Source organism: Trachurus japonicus, chromosome 19 (assembly GCF_045865225.1).
Source record: "Trachurus japonicus isolate A0001 chromosome 19, Traja_1.0".
Classification (NCBI taxonomy): Eukaryota; Metazoa; Chordata; class Actinopteri; order Carangiformes; family Carangidae; genus Trachurus; species Trachurus japonicus.
This window is the reverse complement of record NC_140925.1, coordinates 19,956,514-19,975,105: the sequence shown is the minus strand read 5'-3', so window position 1 is coordinate 19,975,105 and position 18,592 is coordinate 19,956,514. Positions and strand designations below refer to the sequence as shown.

The 18,592-nt window shown below is 44.2% G+C and overlaps 1 protein-coding gene across 1 annotated transcript; it reads right to left on the bottom strand.

Annotated features, from left to right (window-relative positions):
• Positions 1 to 10,364: 10,364 nt before the first annotated feature.
• foxj1b (forkhead box J1b) lies at positions 10,365 to 14,970 on the bottom strand. Its single transcript, XM_085761556.1, has 3 exons — positions 14,643 to 14,970; positions 13,773 to 14,455; positions 10,365 to 13,041 (listed from the first exon to the last, which is right to left on the bottom strand). The coding sequence occupies exons 2-3, from the start codon at positions 14,364 to 14,366 to the stop codon at positions 12,160 to 12,162; spliced, it is 1,476 nt and encodes a 491-aa protein (XP_085617682.1). The 5' UTR covers positions 14,367 to 14,455; positions 14,643 to 14,970; the 3' UTR covers positions 10,365 to 12,159.
• Between the last annotated feature and the right edge of the window lie 3,622 nt (positions 14,971 to 18,592).

Sequence of the window (18,592 nt, the reverse complement as noted above, 5' to 3'; positions counted from 1 at the left end):
TGCTACACCTCTCTGCCCCGACAGCGGTTCAACCGCTTTCCTACCGTGTAAATTGACGGAAATAAGTCGCGCACGCCGCTATGTGAGCCTCCTCAGACTGTTAACACTAAGCTAACATGAGCATGCATTAACACCATACACAGGTTCAAACAGTAACATTAGCCTACACAGAAAAAAGCTACGCAAACAAGTTATATCCAAGTTCCCACAAAGATAACTAGGCTACAGTAGTTATTTTACATACTAACCGTTCCACTTGGAGTAAGCTTGCATCCTGGTCAGGTACCGTCTGCTGCCATGCCTGTGCTCCTCCCGCCAGGTGTAGAGCCCCGTAGACTCACCGTCAGTTACCAAGGACCGGTTATCTTTGCCGTTACGCTGGCCTAGTCATGTGACCAGGCAGGTGTTTGAATTAGGCCCCTCCCCTTTTTTATGAAACTTAAACATACCAAGTTATCTCTACTAAACATGATTAGTGCAATGAATATTTCAGCTAAATAGTACAAAAGACTAATGTTTTTTTAGTAATGATAGCAGATTTTTCAAAAACATAAAAGAATAAGTCATGATCACTCAGAAAGTTTAATTAGAAAAAAATCTGGGTTTACAGTGAACAAGCAGCCCGGCTCTCAGTGCTTGCTGCTTTCAGCAGCTCCCTCTCCCCCTCCCACTCCATAGCTGCCGCCTGCCGTAGCAGCAGTGTGATACCAGTACATTTAACCGCATTTTTAACTTTTATTAGACACAAGATAGGGAGTTCACGTCTCGCCTGCCTCCCTCCTCTCCACACGGCGGTGAGTCCTCCGTTCAAACTAACAGACAGATCGAGCAGTGAAGCTGCTGAGAGGGATTCACAGTGCTTGAAATCTGATCAGCTCTGTGTTTACTCAATTCCTGGTTAAATGACAGAGGCACACGTAAAATTGTGACAGGTTCTTTTGGTTGCTTAGTAACGGCAGACGCGAGCTCAGAAGCGCTTTGAAAAACGCGTTTTGCACGCGCGTTTTCAGGCGCTCCAGGTGAATGGGGCCATATACAGTACAACCTTTTTTCAAATGTGTTAGGGCCCATTCACATGGAGCGTCTTTTGCGCGAGCGTTTCCATTGTTTTCAATGTAACCGCGCGCCTTGCACGCGCAAAATCCAAAGCGACGCCGACGCGCCTTTTTTTCCGTGTGCGTCCGAGGCGCACCAAGATGAAAATATCTCAACTTTGCCGCACCGCGCCGCGTGTCATGTGATCAGAATCAGCTGCATGGACCTGCTTCACCAGCAGCAACAAGCAGCCCGGCTCTCAGTGCTTGCCCGCTTTCAGCAGCTCCCTCTCGGCGAGCGGCAGCTCAGTTCTCCCCCGGTCCAGCCCGGATCTCTACTCCATAGCTGCCGTAGCAGCAGTGTGATAGCAGTACATTTTTAACCGCATTTTTAACTTTTATTAGACACAAGGTAGGGAGTTCACGTCTCGCCTGCCTCCCTCCTCTCCACACGGCGGTGAGTCCTCCGTTCAAACTGACAGACAGATCGAGCAGTGAAGCTGCTGAGAGGGATTCACAGTGCTTGAAATCTGATCAGCTCTGTGTTTACTCAATTCCTGGTTAAATGACAGAGGCACACGTAAAATTGTGACAGGTTCTTTTGGTTGCTTAGTAACGGCAGACGCGACCATAGACGCGAGCTCAGAAGCGCTTTGAAAAACGCATGCAAAACGCTCTAACTGGCGTTTTGCACGCGTTTTCAGGCGCTCCATGTGAATGGGGCCATATACAGTACAACCTTTTTTCAAATGTGTTAGGGCCCATTCACATGAAGCGTCTTTTGCGCGAGCGTATCCATTGTTTTCAATGTAACTGCGCGCCTTGCGCGCGCAAAATCCGAAGCGCCGCGCCGCGCACGCGGTGCGATGCGCCTTTTTTTCCGTGCGCGTCCGAGGCGCACCGAGATGAAAATATCTCAACTTTTTCGAATGCCGCACGCGCACCGCGTGTCATGTGATCAGAATCAGCTGCATGGACCTGCTTCACCAGCAGCAACAAGCAGCCTGGCTCTCAGTGCTTGCCCGCTTTCAGCAGCTCCCTCTCGGCGAGCGGCAGCTCAGTTCTCCCCCGGTCCAGCCCGGATCTCTACTCCATAGCTGCCGTAGCAGCAGTGTGATAGCAGTACATTTTTAACCGCATTTTTAACTTTTATTAGACACAAGGTAGGGAGTTCACATCTCGCCTGCCTCCCTCCTCTCCACACGGCGGTGAGTCCTCCGTTCAAACTGACAGACAGACAGGCAGATCGAGCAGTGAAGCTGCTGAGAGGGATTCACGGTGCTTGAAATCTGATCAGCTCTGTGTTTACTCAATTCCTGGTTAAATGACAGAAGCACACCACTAAATGTAAGAATGTGACAGGCGCTTTTGGTTGCTTAGTAACGGCAGATGCGACCATAGACGCGAGCTCAGAAGCGCTTTGAAAAACGCATGCAAAACGCTCCAGCTGGCGTTTTGCACGCGTTTCCAGGCGCTCCATGTGAATGGGGCCTAAATCTTCTTTTACCTGTAAAATCACTATATTCCTAAAATACACATCAGAACGACGAAGTATTAGGGCCACATTGAGAAGAAAAAAAAAAAACAGACTTCGAGAATAAAGTCATACATTTACGAGAATAAAGTCGTACATTTCCTATGAGAAAAAAGTCATAACATTACGAGAATAAAGTCGTACATTTACGACTTTATTCTCGAAGTTTGTGATTTTTTTTATTTGTCATGTGGCCCTAATACTCCGTCGTACTTTAGCACATTTAATGGCTTATTAAATGTAATCATACAGTGTGAACTCCGACAGACAAACCTCTCTGACAGCAGATTTGCATCTGGATGACGTCCATATGTCTTCACACAATGAGATGGGTACGGGACAAACCTGAGGAGACATGATAAAGGCAGATGAGTCACAAAATGGTTGAATGAGTATGAAAAAGAATTAGTTCATCAAACTTAACCCGAGTAACCCTTGGAGTAGTGTGGTAGTGTCCGCCACCATCATCATCCAAACTGTTCTGTCACCGTCTGCATCTTCCCTGATGAATGAAGTGAAGACAAAGGCATAGGGAAGCAGACATTGACACAATGACAGCCGGGGTTTGTATTGTGTCTTCTTTGCACACACCTTTCACAGACACGCATCCTCACCGACACATTGACCCTGCATCCATTATTGAAGGGTTGTTGGTAAGTGCAACTAAGGCCTGATAGATAGGGTGTCGTGCTGCAGTCATCCTTATGTAATCAGAGGTGATTTCCTGGGGATGAGGTCATGGTCGGTAAACAGACGTCACTGTTAGAGAAACTGAAGGCTGTGACCTGCACATGTCAGTTCCCATGTGTGAAGATGAATATTTGGCTTTTGTTGTGTTGTTGTAATGTTAAATTCAGATAAAAGGGGCCGTGATATGTGATGCAACTATTGTATGTCATGTGTGTTATGATGAGATGTCTTCATGCTTCAGTGCACACAAACAGGAAGGAGACGGAGCTGGGGTAATCATGAGCAAAAGCTACATTTGTGCATGCATTCTGTACGTGTCTTTGTGTGTGTTTTGCGCGAGAACCCCCGCAAAAGTGTGTGTGTATGTGTGCTGTCTGCTGCTCCCCCGGTGAGCCAAATGCTCCGCTGCTTCACTAAGCCAATCGCAGCTAATCAAATAAGAGCTCTCAGCAGTGCACAGACACAGGGAGAAGAATGGAAGAACAGTGTGTGTGTGTGTGTGTGTGCACGTCTGGAGGAGGGGATGGTGGAGGCAGTCCAGTGGCTTCAAGAGGTCCTGGATAGTAGGTGGGGGTGGAAGGACACACACCTGCACCACCTTGGACTGCTGTCAAAGACACACACGGCACGCACGGCTGGATGCACATATTCATGTATCACACACAGTCCAACAGACATAACGGTGGATGCATAAATGAAACGCATACATCTGGTGTCTTTTCGTTCATTTTATGTTTCTTTTCTTTTTTTATCATCTACAGCTCGACTTTCTCAATCTTTTTGTACCACATAGTGGCCTTGAGGGGGAAAAAAATCAAATGCTGATGCTGAAATAGTAGAAGAGTATTTCACTGCAAGGTCTAACAGATAGCTGCAGATGGAATACTGATATATTCTAACATTCTGGTTAAACCAGGATATATACTGCCATATTTGTGTTGTTGTGATGATCGTAAATAATTTACAGATACAGTGGTCTGACAGCTAAGCCTACACAAAGTTTTTTCTGTTTCTGATGGAGGATTCTTGTCAGGAGAGGGATGTGGGGACTGTGAGGCTCAATAGGAGCTTAAGTTAGTCAGCTAATTTAGGCTAATTTTTAAGCTTCAGCCCCCATTGTCCTCAAAATACAAGAGGTTATATGTATTATGTCCTTTGAGAAGAGCTAGCCTACATCTCAAGGACAGATTGGAACCTATAGTGAACAGACAGGCTGGGGTTATCATGCTAGCTTTGGTAGAAAAAAAGACTTGACAAGGCAAGAGTTAACATTAACCTTGTTTTCCAGTACTGGAGACAGTTCTTAGCCAAGGAATTAAGTGTGATGCTTCTTTGAATCTAGACCGGTCAGTAAATAGCTGCCAATGCTAACTAATTGGCTACGATGCAATGGCAAAAATGTACAAATAGAACAAATAGCTCCTTCAACCTTCAAGTCACACGTTGCCACTGAGAGAGCAGGAAAGCTCTGGTCAGTTAGCTGAAAGTAAACAGCTGAAATAGTTTGCTGAAAGTAATTTATGGCATTATAATGCCAACTTGAGCTCCAGAAACCATTGAAATAGCAAAAATATCAGCATAAAATAAATGAGAGAAATAAGTAGATCGATTCTAACACAGAAATGATAGGAGCTCAATAATAAACAATTCAAATAATAAAAAAGAAACATAAATTGTATCTATCACACGAAGTAGTAGGTATACACAAGTGTAAATTTGACCAGACTTCTATCTGACCAGACTTTAATAACTCTTGTGTCACGTTAACTACATGAATATGAATTGAAATCTCCTACATGACAAGTGTCATTGAGGAGTTTTTCTCATAGGGTTATTGGCGACAACACAAAAACAGTATAGGGATCCACTGATGTAGGTGACCAACAAGCTCTGCAGCAGCTTGTCTGTCTCACACAAGACAACAAGTTGCACATTGTACTTTGAACCTGGCGAGATGAATTGCCGAGCTACGATGTGCTCCTCAAACCAGGAGTTTTCTGGCTGAGAATCCGGCAGCGCAGCAGGCCAGATTGAGAGGGTTGGTCCAGACTTGTTTTCTGCTCTGCTCCTTGGCACCGACGCTGACGCTGTGTGAGTGGCAGAGCTCCAGTGCCGTCCTGGCTCGCTTTCTACACTCTCATCCATGCTCACCCTCCTGACACGCTGCCCTCTGGCTAGCCCTCTGTGTGTGGGCATGAGTGTGTGAGAGTGTTTGACCGTGTGAGGGTTGATGCACTTGTCTCTGTGAGCCTGAGTCATCTGTGACCGCCTTTAGTCTGTGTGTATAATTGTCGTTTATGTGTGTTTTGTGTGTATGTGTGGCAGCTGTGTGCCCTCCTCCTGTCTGCCGGTGGGACAATCAGCCGCTCCATGCGACCACAGAGACCAAAGGCACGGGGCAAGAATGTCTTTCAGTGACTGAGTGGTGGATGCCAAGCTCGATACACACGCACGCACACACACACACACACACACACACACACACTTACAAATAAACCAAAAGAACACACACACAGGTTGCTTTTTGATTTGCCCAATACAATTTATACAGTTGTATGAATCTTGCATGCATGCTCTTTAGACAGTTTGACTGATGCTTTAGGAGTGCATACTGAAACACAGGTATCAGTTCATTTTAATGGAACCATGGGACACATAGAAACCAATAGAATTGCAATTGTAACCGATCATCAACAGCTGAGACCTGAAGCGATAAAGGTCACACAGGTCATTCTGATGTACATATACTGTGTGTGCGCAATTGCGCATGGGAATTTGGAAAAAGGAAGATCACAGTGAGTTGACTGAATGGTATGCAAGACAGTATACCATTTTAACAGTGAGTAGTGGTATATAATACTGTATATAAAGCTTTATTGCAATTGCAGTCACAAGTCCATATAATACATCATACAGTATAAATAGTTAAAAAAAGAAAGGAAAATACAAAGATACAAAAAATGTGCATTTTATACACAGGCTATTGCACCAATGCCACCTTAAAAGATATGATTTGATTAGATTTAATATGACACATGCAGTATAATTTGAAGCAACAGTGTTATATGATACACACAAAACAGCAGAGCATGCCATAACATGATTAAAATAAATCATTACAATCAATTTCATGTAATTTAATACAACAGACCGAATCCAGTGCAATATAATAGTATGTGCATTGTGCTGAAAACACAATACCATGTAATAAAGTTGTACATTAAGAGCTAATTGGAGACAGTGGGACATATGACACCCATCATTTTCCCAGAAGAAATTCAGTTCACAACACCAACACAAAGCAGAAGTGCAGAGGAGGAGTGGCCACTGTTGACAGTCAAGTGATCTTCCTTTGACTTACTCAATAATGCCATCGGAGAAGCGTAGTATCCACTGCAGTGGACAAACATGCTTGTACCGAGAAGGTTCTCCACAAAGGTAACCTCATATAGCCAGAGTAACAGCAACATTGTAACCGGAAGGCGGGCAAAGAAGTACAGGAAAATTGTAAAGGTCAAGGCCCTCGTGGAAAAGGCACTCAGAGCACTCAGGAGCATAACAGATGTAATGGAAATGGTTTATGATGTTCTTGCGCCCTGCAGCAAATACCCAATCTTGAGTACATTTTCCACATGTTCTGGCACCATCTCTGGAGAGAATCATTACAGAGAGAGTAAAGGACATGGAGAAAAAACATGTGGACTATGAATGTGACAGCAGCCTCTTCGGCCATAAAGAAGCTCTATATGTAATTCTAATTGCTAAGTAAGAGTGTGCAGTTGTATCTGTGTAGACTCATTTTCACCCCTGTCGTCTGCGCAACATGCTCTGAATGAATAAAATTAGCACATCAAAACTGGAATAAAATCTGGAGGGTTTCTGTCTGGGTTCATTCAAGGTGTTCCAGTCTTCATTAGTCTTTACCACATTTGTAAGAATAAAGGCTCTTGTGGACAAAAAAAAACAAACAAAAAAACTATCCTCCAGTGGAGGATAATGCCAAGATACATTCAGTTCTTATAGTAATGACCTTGTTTTTATTGTATATAAACATTATGTGCATACTACAACCACTTAGGCAAGTAGGTAAAACCCTAATCTCCGTAAATGAAAGAAAACCCCCCTTCGCCATACTACAATGCTGTCCTTTTATTCTAATTTACCATCCGCAGTTCCTTTCAAAATGGAACAGGCAATCTAAATGGAAACCTAATTAGCATTTCATGCATAAACAACAGTCTTCTAGAAAGACTATTTAGGTGTATTTCCTGCCTTAGTCCCTCCTCCCCACGCAGACCAGTCTGGACAGGCATTAATGGATGGTCTTTCTGCTGAATATCACCCCAGTCTTTTTCCCTTATCAATATGTGATGAGGGCTTGGAAACCAGAGCTGGATGACAATTTCCCATCAGTTGGGGGACAGGTGATGGGGACTCTGACTTGAGGTCTTTTCTCGATATGTGTGTGATTCCTTTTCCTCCCATGCACCAATGAGGACATTTCATTCATCGGTGTGATCTAACACTTAACCTGTACATGTAATCACACACATTCAGGGGTTCCTCTGGGGCTATAAAACAGGCTTAGGGCGTTTACCCGCTGCCACTTTTTTCTTTGTGCCACAATGAAGGATCTAATTAGTGAGGGCCCCCCCATCATGTGTCTTCTATCTGCTCTGCCCCATGAAGAATGGCTCTGTGGCTATCCCCAATAAATGAGGAGTTGAACCCTGTGTCTATGTCACGCAGGGAGGGGTGCTTCTTTAGCAAAGCTGGTTGACCCTGTTCATGCCTGACTCTAATCAGGAGCTGTCCAGAGGGTGCCATGATGGCAATAAAAGACAGAGTACACCATCTTCTTTTCTGCTTTTGCCCTCCTCTGTGTATAACCCGCCCAAGCTAACACACACATACACAGCGACTGATGCAGAGCCTCCCAGAGGGGCACCAAGGAGGAGGTTATAAAGCATTATAAGCCAGGTTAGACTACAGTGACAGCCCAGCTTGTTCCTCCTCCTTTGAGCAGGTCCGCGTGCTGGGCAGTCCCAGCCTCTCATCCACCGTGCTGAATAGAACCACGGGGCCCTGGCTCCACAGAGATAGTGTTATCTGGACCACCACGGGGCTCCCATCGCAAGCCGTGTACACACACACTCAGCGGGCAGCGCACACATCAGCGCGAGAACAGACAAAGAAACCTGTGGACCAACACAAACATTATGGGCTTATAATGTAACCACACACAAGCAGATGTGTACACGGCTGCAGACAAACAGAGACAAATGGGAAAGTTCACACATTACACACACACACACACACACACACAGTGTAACATATGCCTCTTTAACCTTCAACTTGACAGAGATAGTGACAGTTCTTCAACTCTGGAGAAGAAGCTGCTGATAAAGTTGACCTGTCTAGATCTGGTGTAAAGACAGTGGCGTGTAGCTGCCACAGTCTCAGCCTCTCTGTCAGCTGGAGTGATTTTCTCTGTGTGGTCAGCGGTCGCACGCCTCGGCCTCGAATCCGGCTGTTGCCCCTGCTGTTTTTAGGAATCTGAGTTATTCCACCCATTCCTGGAGATCTCCACACATGACCTGTTGGCGCTGAGGGGGGGCGTGAGCCAGAGGGATGGGGATAAGCCGCATTTCTCCCCTTTTCCCTCAACAATTTCAATTAAAAAGAGATTTGAGGTGGAAAAGCACATTTTCATACGGGGCTTGCAATGAAAATCCTGGAAAAGGTTGAGAAGAGATGTGGTGCAAGGTTTTGAGGGCATTTTCAAACATCCACAAGATTTATCAATTTTCTTAAGGGAATATAGGTGCAATGTTTAAGTGTACCATTCATGTGCATGCATGACTCTTCACATTCTGTGAAGATTGATTTTAGAAGAGTCTATTTACATGAGTCTGTATGTAATTGCCTCTGCATCACTAAAGTTTTTCTGAAACTGATATGTTCTTTATTCTTCCTGGCTGCAGCACTATGATTTTGGTCTTGGCTGACATAAATGAGGGATGGATCCATTGGCATTAACGTTTTATATGCTCAGGCTCCCCAGAGGATGAATCTGACTGACTTTAGATCGTCTGCATTTTACTGGCACCAGTAGGTAAAGGAACTCACTTATTCAGTGAAATATCAACATTTTGGTGCATTCATGCTCCTCCTCCCCAGAGGATGAATCATCTTCATAGTAATGGTTTGGAGTGAAATGCCCACTTCACACAGTCATTAGCCAGCTGTGCAGAGGTCAGAGAAAAGTTCCTCTCTCGATGTCTCTTATCACCCAAATACCTGTGAAACCTTTAATGTGCAACACCATGAATTTATATTAACTGAGACAATCTGAAAATGTGCGCTGATATTGTTAGGCGCATGACGTCTGTCCGACTACCTATTTCTCTGACTTCCCATTTCTCCCACCATACATTTCTTTATTTTTGTGTCCAGTAGTCCAACCTCCCATTTCTCCGACTTAAGTAACCCTAACCCTAAACCTAACCCTAACACTGTAGAATAACTCGGATTAACGGGTAGTGGGAGGAATGAGCGGTCGGACTTTTGGGCGGTCGGACTGACGTATGCTCCCCGATTAGCATGTTAGCATTTTGAAGTAGCCTATGTTGGTTGGTTTGGATGTAGCTATAGCTCAAGGCATTGACTCAATACAGTCTATAGGCTAGCGGCTAGCATGGTTGACATTATATTTCTTGTTTACTTGTTTTGTTAAGATTGTAGCATCTCATTGAAAGGTGAAAAATTCTCCCTGAGTTAACAAAGGTCAAAGGTTACTTATGAGCCTGAGTAATGATCATAGAGTTGAACACCCACTTCACTGACTACCTACTGCCAAAGGTAGACTTTGCTATTGCTACATCTTCGACTAGCCTACTATAGGCTGAATATCAACCCCTGTGTAAAAGGTGAAGCATGTTCAGGCCTGTCTGTGCTGATTAATGATAAACCCTTATAGATCTCTTATCCATAGAGTGCACACACACAGAGCTATTAACCCAAACAATAATCCTGGCACCTATAGCCTACCCATTTCCTCACATCTTAGTCTCTGATATTTCACATGGACAAGTGAAGGATACATGTTGAGTTACTGTTATTTCTTTAATTGACACCATTTATTGCATCAAGGCATGATTGCATTTTTAAACAGCTTAAAAAAAGTACAAATGAAAATAACATGGTAAGATTAAAGAGTCCGTATCAAACTTGATCAATATGATACAATAAGAAAATCTGGCGTTTTGAGTTTTTTTTTCTTTTTTTTTGTTTCTCCTCATCATTTGTCACCCCAAACCAGCAGTTATTATTCCATACATTAGTTGAAATTCAGATTTGTGAAAACAAACCATACAAATAAAAAAAGACATAGGCCTACACCAAAGTAATCAATAAAGGACAAAAAGAATCCATCACTAGAGACGCAACTCTCTTCTTATTAATGAACACAGAAACACAGATGAACTGCATATTCCTTATCAACAAATTTGGCGAAATATAATCAACAAATGCCCACTTACTTCCGTATACATTTGGAAAGAAAAACTGTATATTTAAGCAAATAAAACTTATTGCAGTATCAAGTTCATTGTTCAAAAAGAAACTGATATGGACAATTACAGCATATATGCATCATATTTCATTATGGTCAGTAAACATCAGAAAACACCATTTTAATACCATAAAAAAAAAACTAAACATCCTGAAAAAAAAGCTGTCTTGCTTCCCTAAAACTGCTGCCTATCAAAGTGCATAATGTTCGATTTCATGACTCGATTTTAGGTCGGCTCCTCTTTTTGCTTTGCAATACATAACTGTAGACAAATGGCAAATGTTCCTGCCCAGCTTCTCGCTATATATACTTTAGTGAATATATATTAAATCAACTATATAACAAAGTCATAAGTGACTGATTTCTAATCTCAGACTAGGAATTTAAACGTTTTCTTGTATCCATCCTGCTCTGATAGCTTCATCTTTCATCATCACACGCGACATATAGACAGTTGAGATGAATGGCTGCTTTCACTGCATGTTAGTAAAAAATGTTAAATGCTAATGTAGCAAAATAGAATCCTGTTTGTCTTCGGAGACCCACTGTGACAGTGCTTGCTTGAAGAGAGTGCTTTGAAGGAGGGTCGTAGGGTTTTCTTCACTTTTCTTCTGTCACTGGGGACAGATCGCTGACGTAGCTTATACAGTTCAGTCCACTCATTTGAAAACATTCTCTTATTACAGACCTCCTGTATTTGAGCTCTTATAGTTCCCCGTGGAAAAATCCAACTTAAAAGATGTCCTCTTTTGTGCACACAGTTAAGCTTTTCATAATTTTTCTCCCCGGTGAAAAAGCCATTTGACAGAGGGAGATAATCCTTTCTTGGTCTGCATGAAACTTTAATTTGGTTTATCGAAGTTACTCTGTTGTTTTGTCATTTCATTGTGCCCGATGTACCAGCTCTGCATCACGTTACACACCGCTTCCTGTCAATCCCCTGACATCCTCAGGAAGAAAATTGGGCTGCGTGCCAGGTGATAGTCTGTAATCATGTTACCCAACAAGATTTATAGTTAGATCAGTGTCTTTCATTATGGGCATCTTTGTTAGCAGGGTTTGCAGTTCAAGTTTAAGATAGGTTTAACATGATTGTGTATGTAATTTAAGAAACACAAACAAAAGGAAAAAAAAGTAAATGTTCCAAAAAACAAATTACAGTTGTAGTGTATTGCAGGATGATTGGAGGAAATGTAGAAATAATCATGATGTAGCTCTGTCTCCAGTGTTATCCTTTTGGGAGTAATAATGGAGTTGGACCAACAATCAGAGATGTTTAGATAATTGGGTGTAAATTATCAGAAGTCATTGAGGTTTAGGGTCAAAGGTCACAGGTAGGCCTCCACTCGCTCCCATGGCTGCATCTCTGTGAAGAAGCCCTCGCACAGGCCGAAGCCCTGATCCAGCGTGAGAGGGATGGCCTGCGCCTCTTCTTTGATCTCCTCCCAGGGCTGCAGCATCGCCTCCTCAGGCTGCTCCGGGAACAGCGTGGAGGGCTCGTCGAACTGCTGCAGGTGGTGGTGGCTCTGGAGCAGCTGATCCTGGTCCAGCTGCTGAGGATGCTGCTGCGGCTGCTGCATGTGGAGCTCTCCCATGCTGACCGGCGTGCACTCCATCGAAGCGGTGCTCAGGTCCATGTAACCGTAGGACTGCTGGTGGTGGCTCAGGTGCTGGCTCTGGCCCATGAGGTCCCCTCCCCCACACCACCTCCCGAGCGCCGCAGAGTGCTGCCTCCCCTGCATGGAAACCTCCATCTCACAGCCGAGGGAGCTTAGCGCCGTGTTGATGTCCAGATCCTCAAAGGTGCTACAGTTCCCGCTGAGAACATCGTCGAACACGGACGCCAGGTCAAAGTCCCCCCTCAGGATGTCTGCTCTGTGGGCTTCTGTTGCTAATAGAGGGGATTCAGTCACCCTCGTTGCCTTGTTGCTGTTTTTAGAGGGCAGGTGCTTCCGTTTACCGCCCACCTCCTGGTAAGGGCAGCCATTTTGGGTGCTGTGATAACCCTGAACCAGTTTGTTCTGTCTGTGTGTGCTGCTGCCGCCGTTGTAGTGGCTGGCAGACATCCTCCTGCGCTTGAAGATGCCATTGACAAACATGTCAGCATACTGAGGATCAATCTGCCAGAAGCCTCCTTTCCCTGGCTCGTCTTTCTGTCTGGGGACCTTCTTGAAACACTTGTTGAGGGACAAGTTGTGACGAATCGAGTTCTGTGACATGGAGAAGGGGGGAAAAAGAGGATATTTAACGTGATCCCATTGGCTTTGAGCAAATTTGAGTTAGTCATGCAAAAAATGGAAGAAGACAGTTTTTGTTTGAAAGGGTAGAGAATGAGAGAGGAGGTGGGTTGGGGAGGGGGGGGGGGGGGGGGTATTGTTGTTGTTTGTATAGGAAAGCAAATGTACCTAATGAGGCTTTCTAGTAACAGGCAGCTCTGTGCATTTCAAACATGATCAGCTGTGCTTAGCTGCCATCTCTCTCAGGAGCCCTCATTAACACACATTCAGGCAGCACACACACACACACACACACACACACACACACACACACACTAGAGTGCTTTCTCTACACCATCACCAGTCCCCTCAGACAAAAACCCAGTATGAGCACTCTCCTGGAAGATGGAAATTTCAGACCCCTGCTTTAAAAACACTAAACCATCAGAGGCTACAGACACAAAGCTAGACACTAATCCTGGAGAAAGAGAAAGAGAGAGAGAGAGAGAGAGAGAGCTTTTCAAATTTCCTACACAATATCTTGTCCATTTTTTTGTTGCCATACACTTGTATAGAAATGTTGTTTTTGATGCCCTGCAGTCTAAAGACTTGGTGTCTGATGGTGACACTGGAGTCAACTGCTCACCCTTCCCTCCCTCACCTCGCCATTTATCTGACTCATCAATAATAGAAGGAGAGTTATCCGGTCTCGGTTATAGCTCTACCTGCCAGCTGGGCTCCGCGTGTCTGTAGTAGCAGAAATTCTCTGTTATCCAGTTATAGATGGTGGATAGAGTCACTTTGGGCTGCTTGCTGGCCTGCATGGCCATGCAGATGAGAGAGGCGTAGGAATATGGCGGTTTGACTTTAGGGTTGGTTTTGTAGTCGACCTCCACCGGCGGGCTGGCCTGGATGGGGATTTGTGAGTAGCCGGATGCGGGATGTGCGCAACTGGCAAACCGCGGCGCAGTGGTGGAGTCGCTGCCGGAGGTAACGGGGCTCCCGAGGTACAGAGGCATCCCAGTGGCGGCGGTGTCCCCGGCCGGAGGGCTGGACGGAGAGTCGGTGCCTCCTCTCGGGAAGCCGAGCCGCTTGAGAAAGAGGTGCTGCTGGGAGGACGGACAGCCCGGCCCCGGTCCGGCGCCGTTGGGTCGCTCCGGGTCCGCGCTGAGGATGGAGAAATTCTGGAGCCAGTGGAGGCTGGTGAGACTGTCGTCAAGGGGGGCAGAGTCGGACCCGGTGACCGGATCCTCCGGGTAGACCGCCAGCCATTTCTCCTTAAACTTGTTAGCGATGTCGGGGCTTGTCAGGACCGGCATCCTGGCTCTGTGCGCTCGGTGGGGGGGCTGAAGATGACCGGAGCACCAAGGATTCAAATCAGCATTTAAAGTTTTTCCTTATCTTGAGGCTAAAAATATATTTTAAAAAAGTAGATAAAAGAAAAGATGCAGTTAATGAAATGTCCTATCCAAGTCATCCGGGTAAATCATTCTTTATAAATCCTCATGGAGTAGCCAAGGCAATTTGTTTGGTCAAAAAAATACCCAAAACAAAATTCATCCCATAAATTGCCAAATGATGGGTAACGTCCCTACCTCAGGTACAGCCTCTTCAGAGGAGATGTTCTGTGTGCACCTGTTGCAGTCCGTCCCTGCCTCTCCTCTCCAAGGACTCAGCGGCGCATCCAGTCTCTGCGCAACAAGTGCGGCGGGGGGAGGGCGATGAGCATCCAGCAAACCATCCAGCTCACAGGGAGGAGGAAAAAAAGAGGAGAGAGGCGCCACTCAGGACAGATCCATGTCGACTCAGGTATGACCGGGCTGTTACTCCTCCGAGCGCTATGCTCTGTGTGAGTGGTCTGTGGTCTGTGGGAGGTCAAGACGTGACAGAGTGTGTGTGGAGGTTGTAAAAGAAGTCGCTCTTAAAGCCCAAGAGACTGCCCACCATCCCTTTAAACGCCTGGGGGGGATTTTTGATTGGCTGGCTATCTCTGCCTCTCCAGGTTTCACTACAAGTGTCTCTCTCTCTCTCTCTCTCTCTCTCTCTCTCTCTCTCTCTCTCTCTCTCTCTCTCTCTCTCTCTCTCTCTCTCTCTCTCACTCTCTCTCACACACACACACACACACACACACACACACACACACACACACACACACACTAGCCTATCTATCTATCTATCTATCTATCTATCTATCTATCTATCTATCTATCTATCTATCTATCTATCTATCTATCCTATAGGGTTAGACGAGACTAAGTGCACCACACTCACTAGGCTGCTATAAGACCAACCGGTTTCTCATCTCTGCGGCTTTACTGTAATCTCCGTATTGGTGTGAAATGTGACCTCTGTGGAGCGCGTCACGGCCCTCCCGCTGGCGCTGAAAAAGACGCGCCACAGGTCCCGCTTGTAGCGCACTTTTGCACCTGCAAGGCAAAGGCAGCGCGCTTTAACTGGCAGTCCGAGCCTGTGTTTACCACGGCTGGACAGTATGGGCGTCACTGTTACAGTAATGTTTCTAACGTGAAAAGGCAAATATTCTAATTGAATTTGTGAAAAGAAACACGTTGCGCATGTTCCACTGGTCATCTTTTCTTTTTTTCTAGGCTAATGTTAACCAGATTGACATTTTACCAGACATTTCTCTTGACCTTATCACAGGCCTTGTCATGCTGCAAGAGTGGAGCATATTAAAAGTAACGAAACATTTTTTTTGAAAGGGGTTCCCATTAGCAGTCAAGATGTACCATTTTAATAAAATCATTATAACTCTTTACAGATGTATGTATCCCAATACTACAGCGATTGTGTGCAGGAGCTCATGGCAGAGCTAACGTCAATCACGGGGGAACACTGCCATCCAGTGGATTAGTAGGCCTACTGCACTGCAGCTGCACCAGAGGGCCAGACCACCAATTATAAAGCACCCACCAGTGCACTAGGCAGTCCTACATGTAACGGACCCTGAGGTGGGAGAAGACGCCTTACAACCAGGGGAAAGCACTGAAGCTGTGGCTCTGTGTGAGCCAGTGCTCAAGATTATCAAATGAAGCCCACCATGCAGATCACGGATAACGGCTGTGGGCAGTTTATGTTTTCACTGCAATTGTCACGGATCAGACGGCTCTCACTCAAATGCAACGACTGCAATGGATTATCTGTACTCTCTTAAATATTTATATTGTACAGTTATACACTGTTTATAGTATGTCTTCATCTTGCTTTAATTATTTCACCTTGTAAGGAAGATGCCTATGACCTCCATTTTCCACTTGTCAATATTAAAATCAACAATAACAATCTTACACAATTTTCTTTATTTCCTACACAGAACACTGGGATGTTTACTGTACAGAGTTGGGCCTTAGTCAGAAGTTTGTGCTTATAGCAGTGGTAAAGAGCTTACAATGATTGACATTGCCACAAGTCAATGACCATTGCGGGGGCACACAGGGTTGGCTGATTGATTGATTGATTGATTGATTGATTGATTGATTGATTGATTGATTGATTGATTGATTGATTGATTGATTGATATCTTTATTTCGATCATGTAAACGACAATGTGAAAAAAAAAGATAAAATAATAATATAATAAGGAAATAAGTGAACAGCAAAAATGTATACACAAAAAAAGTAACATCTCATAAGCAACGCAGTTTACATGAGCGAAAAGGAGTAGGAAGAAGTATAAACGTATCTAATCCTACCCCTATAATTTTAACTATATGTTCTAATTAAACATTTTACACATTACACATTTTAATCCAAATAGTAAGTAAGCAAACACCTTGTGTGAATTATTCAATGTACCTCTGGAGAATCATTTCTTTATGTCTCTTTTTAAACATGATTACAAATGTTTTTCGAAATGTTTTTGATTTCAGTACTCATATTATTCCACAGTTTTACTCCACAAATGGTGATACAGAAACTTTTCTTTGTTGTGCGAGCTCTGCCAACCTTTAGATTTGATTTATCTCTTAAATCATAACCTTGCTCTCTTTCATGAAACATTCTCTGAATATTTCTTGGTAGCAGATAGTTCCTTGCTTTATATAATACTTGGGCTGTTTTATGCTCCACCAAATCAAACAATTTTAGAGTTTTAGATTTCCAAAATAAGTCATTGGTGTGTGCCCCATAATCAACCCTGTGAATAATTCTCATTGCTCTTTTTTGCAGTATGAAAAGTGGCTGAAGTGCAGTTTTGTATGTGTTTCCCCATGTCTCTGTACAGGCCAATCAGATTGCAGGGGGGGGGGGGGGGGCATGTGCCCCCTTGTGCCACCATGGAAGACCCACCCCTTCTCTGTAGCCATAGAAAACATGATATATGTGAGGATATAAAGTGTCTATGAATGCATAAGCGACAACATGATTTGTACTGTAGTTTAGGTTTGTACTACTGGCTTCAATGTCTCAATCATGGAATGGTCTCCACAAGCTGTTGCACAACACATTTGATTGTAAAGTGTATGTATGACTTAATAATTATATAATCATGTTGTGGTTGGTTACTGATGTCCATATACATAGGACATAGTTGCCATGGCCTGAACAAATCTCACATCTCCTGTAAGTCCAACATGGCATAATGAAACACTGAGTGACTGTGGTGCTGTGGCCTACTTGCATTAATGATGGTACTTGCTCCCAAAGCCTGGGGATATTCCATACAGTATGCACTGTCAGCCATCTCTCTTCCTCCCCAAACAGATTTCATCCATACATCTGCTGAGGTTAAAGAGTTAGTGTGCGGAGGCTGACAAGGGCTGACATTCAGTGTCTGGTACCGGGGGAGGGATGAGAATGCTGCAACCCTCCAAAAGCTAGGATATGTCAGGCCAGCTGTTGCATCCCGTCAAAGAAACTTGATTTTTAAAATGTCTCCAGGTTTGTTCAGGTTCTTGACAAAGGGTTTGCTGGTGAGATGGGTAAATGTTTGAACAGCTGTTCTTATTGTTGCCAGGCTTCACACTGTCCTCCAGCAGGAACTAAGCACACATACAGTATGGCTATAGTGCATCTAATGGGTTGAAAGCGGGTCCTGAGGACTGATACACCACAATGTATTTCTTGTTAATAGCACCATTAACCTTTATAAGGGTTTTAATTCAGAAAGTCCCTTCATTTATATCCTTTGCCTGGCTGTGAAGCTCACATATATTTTTTGGGCAAAGTGGAGGACCAACTGATGACCACATCAGCATATTTGAGTAACTTGCACACAGGTTAGATGTCTTGAATGCTCCTCAGATATTGTACATTAATCATCATAAGGAATGCTGGTTAAAATTGATTGTTACCCCCCTTTGACTGGATTGAAAGGTAGTGTCCTTAAATCAAGGTAAGTGCAAATAAGTGACACCAATGAAGCAGTACCCAGACTACACCAAAAGTTATAATAGAATATAAATATGTAGGCTACTCTGAAATCCCCAATATAGCCTACTAAGTAATGTAAAATATGAATTTATTACCTTGGAGGATAATGACCTGAAATTCACCTAGTGTTACAGTAAATGCTCAGTTGCTTCTTTCC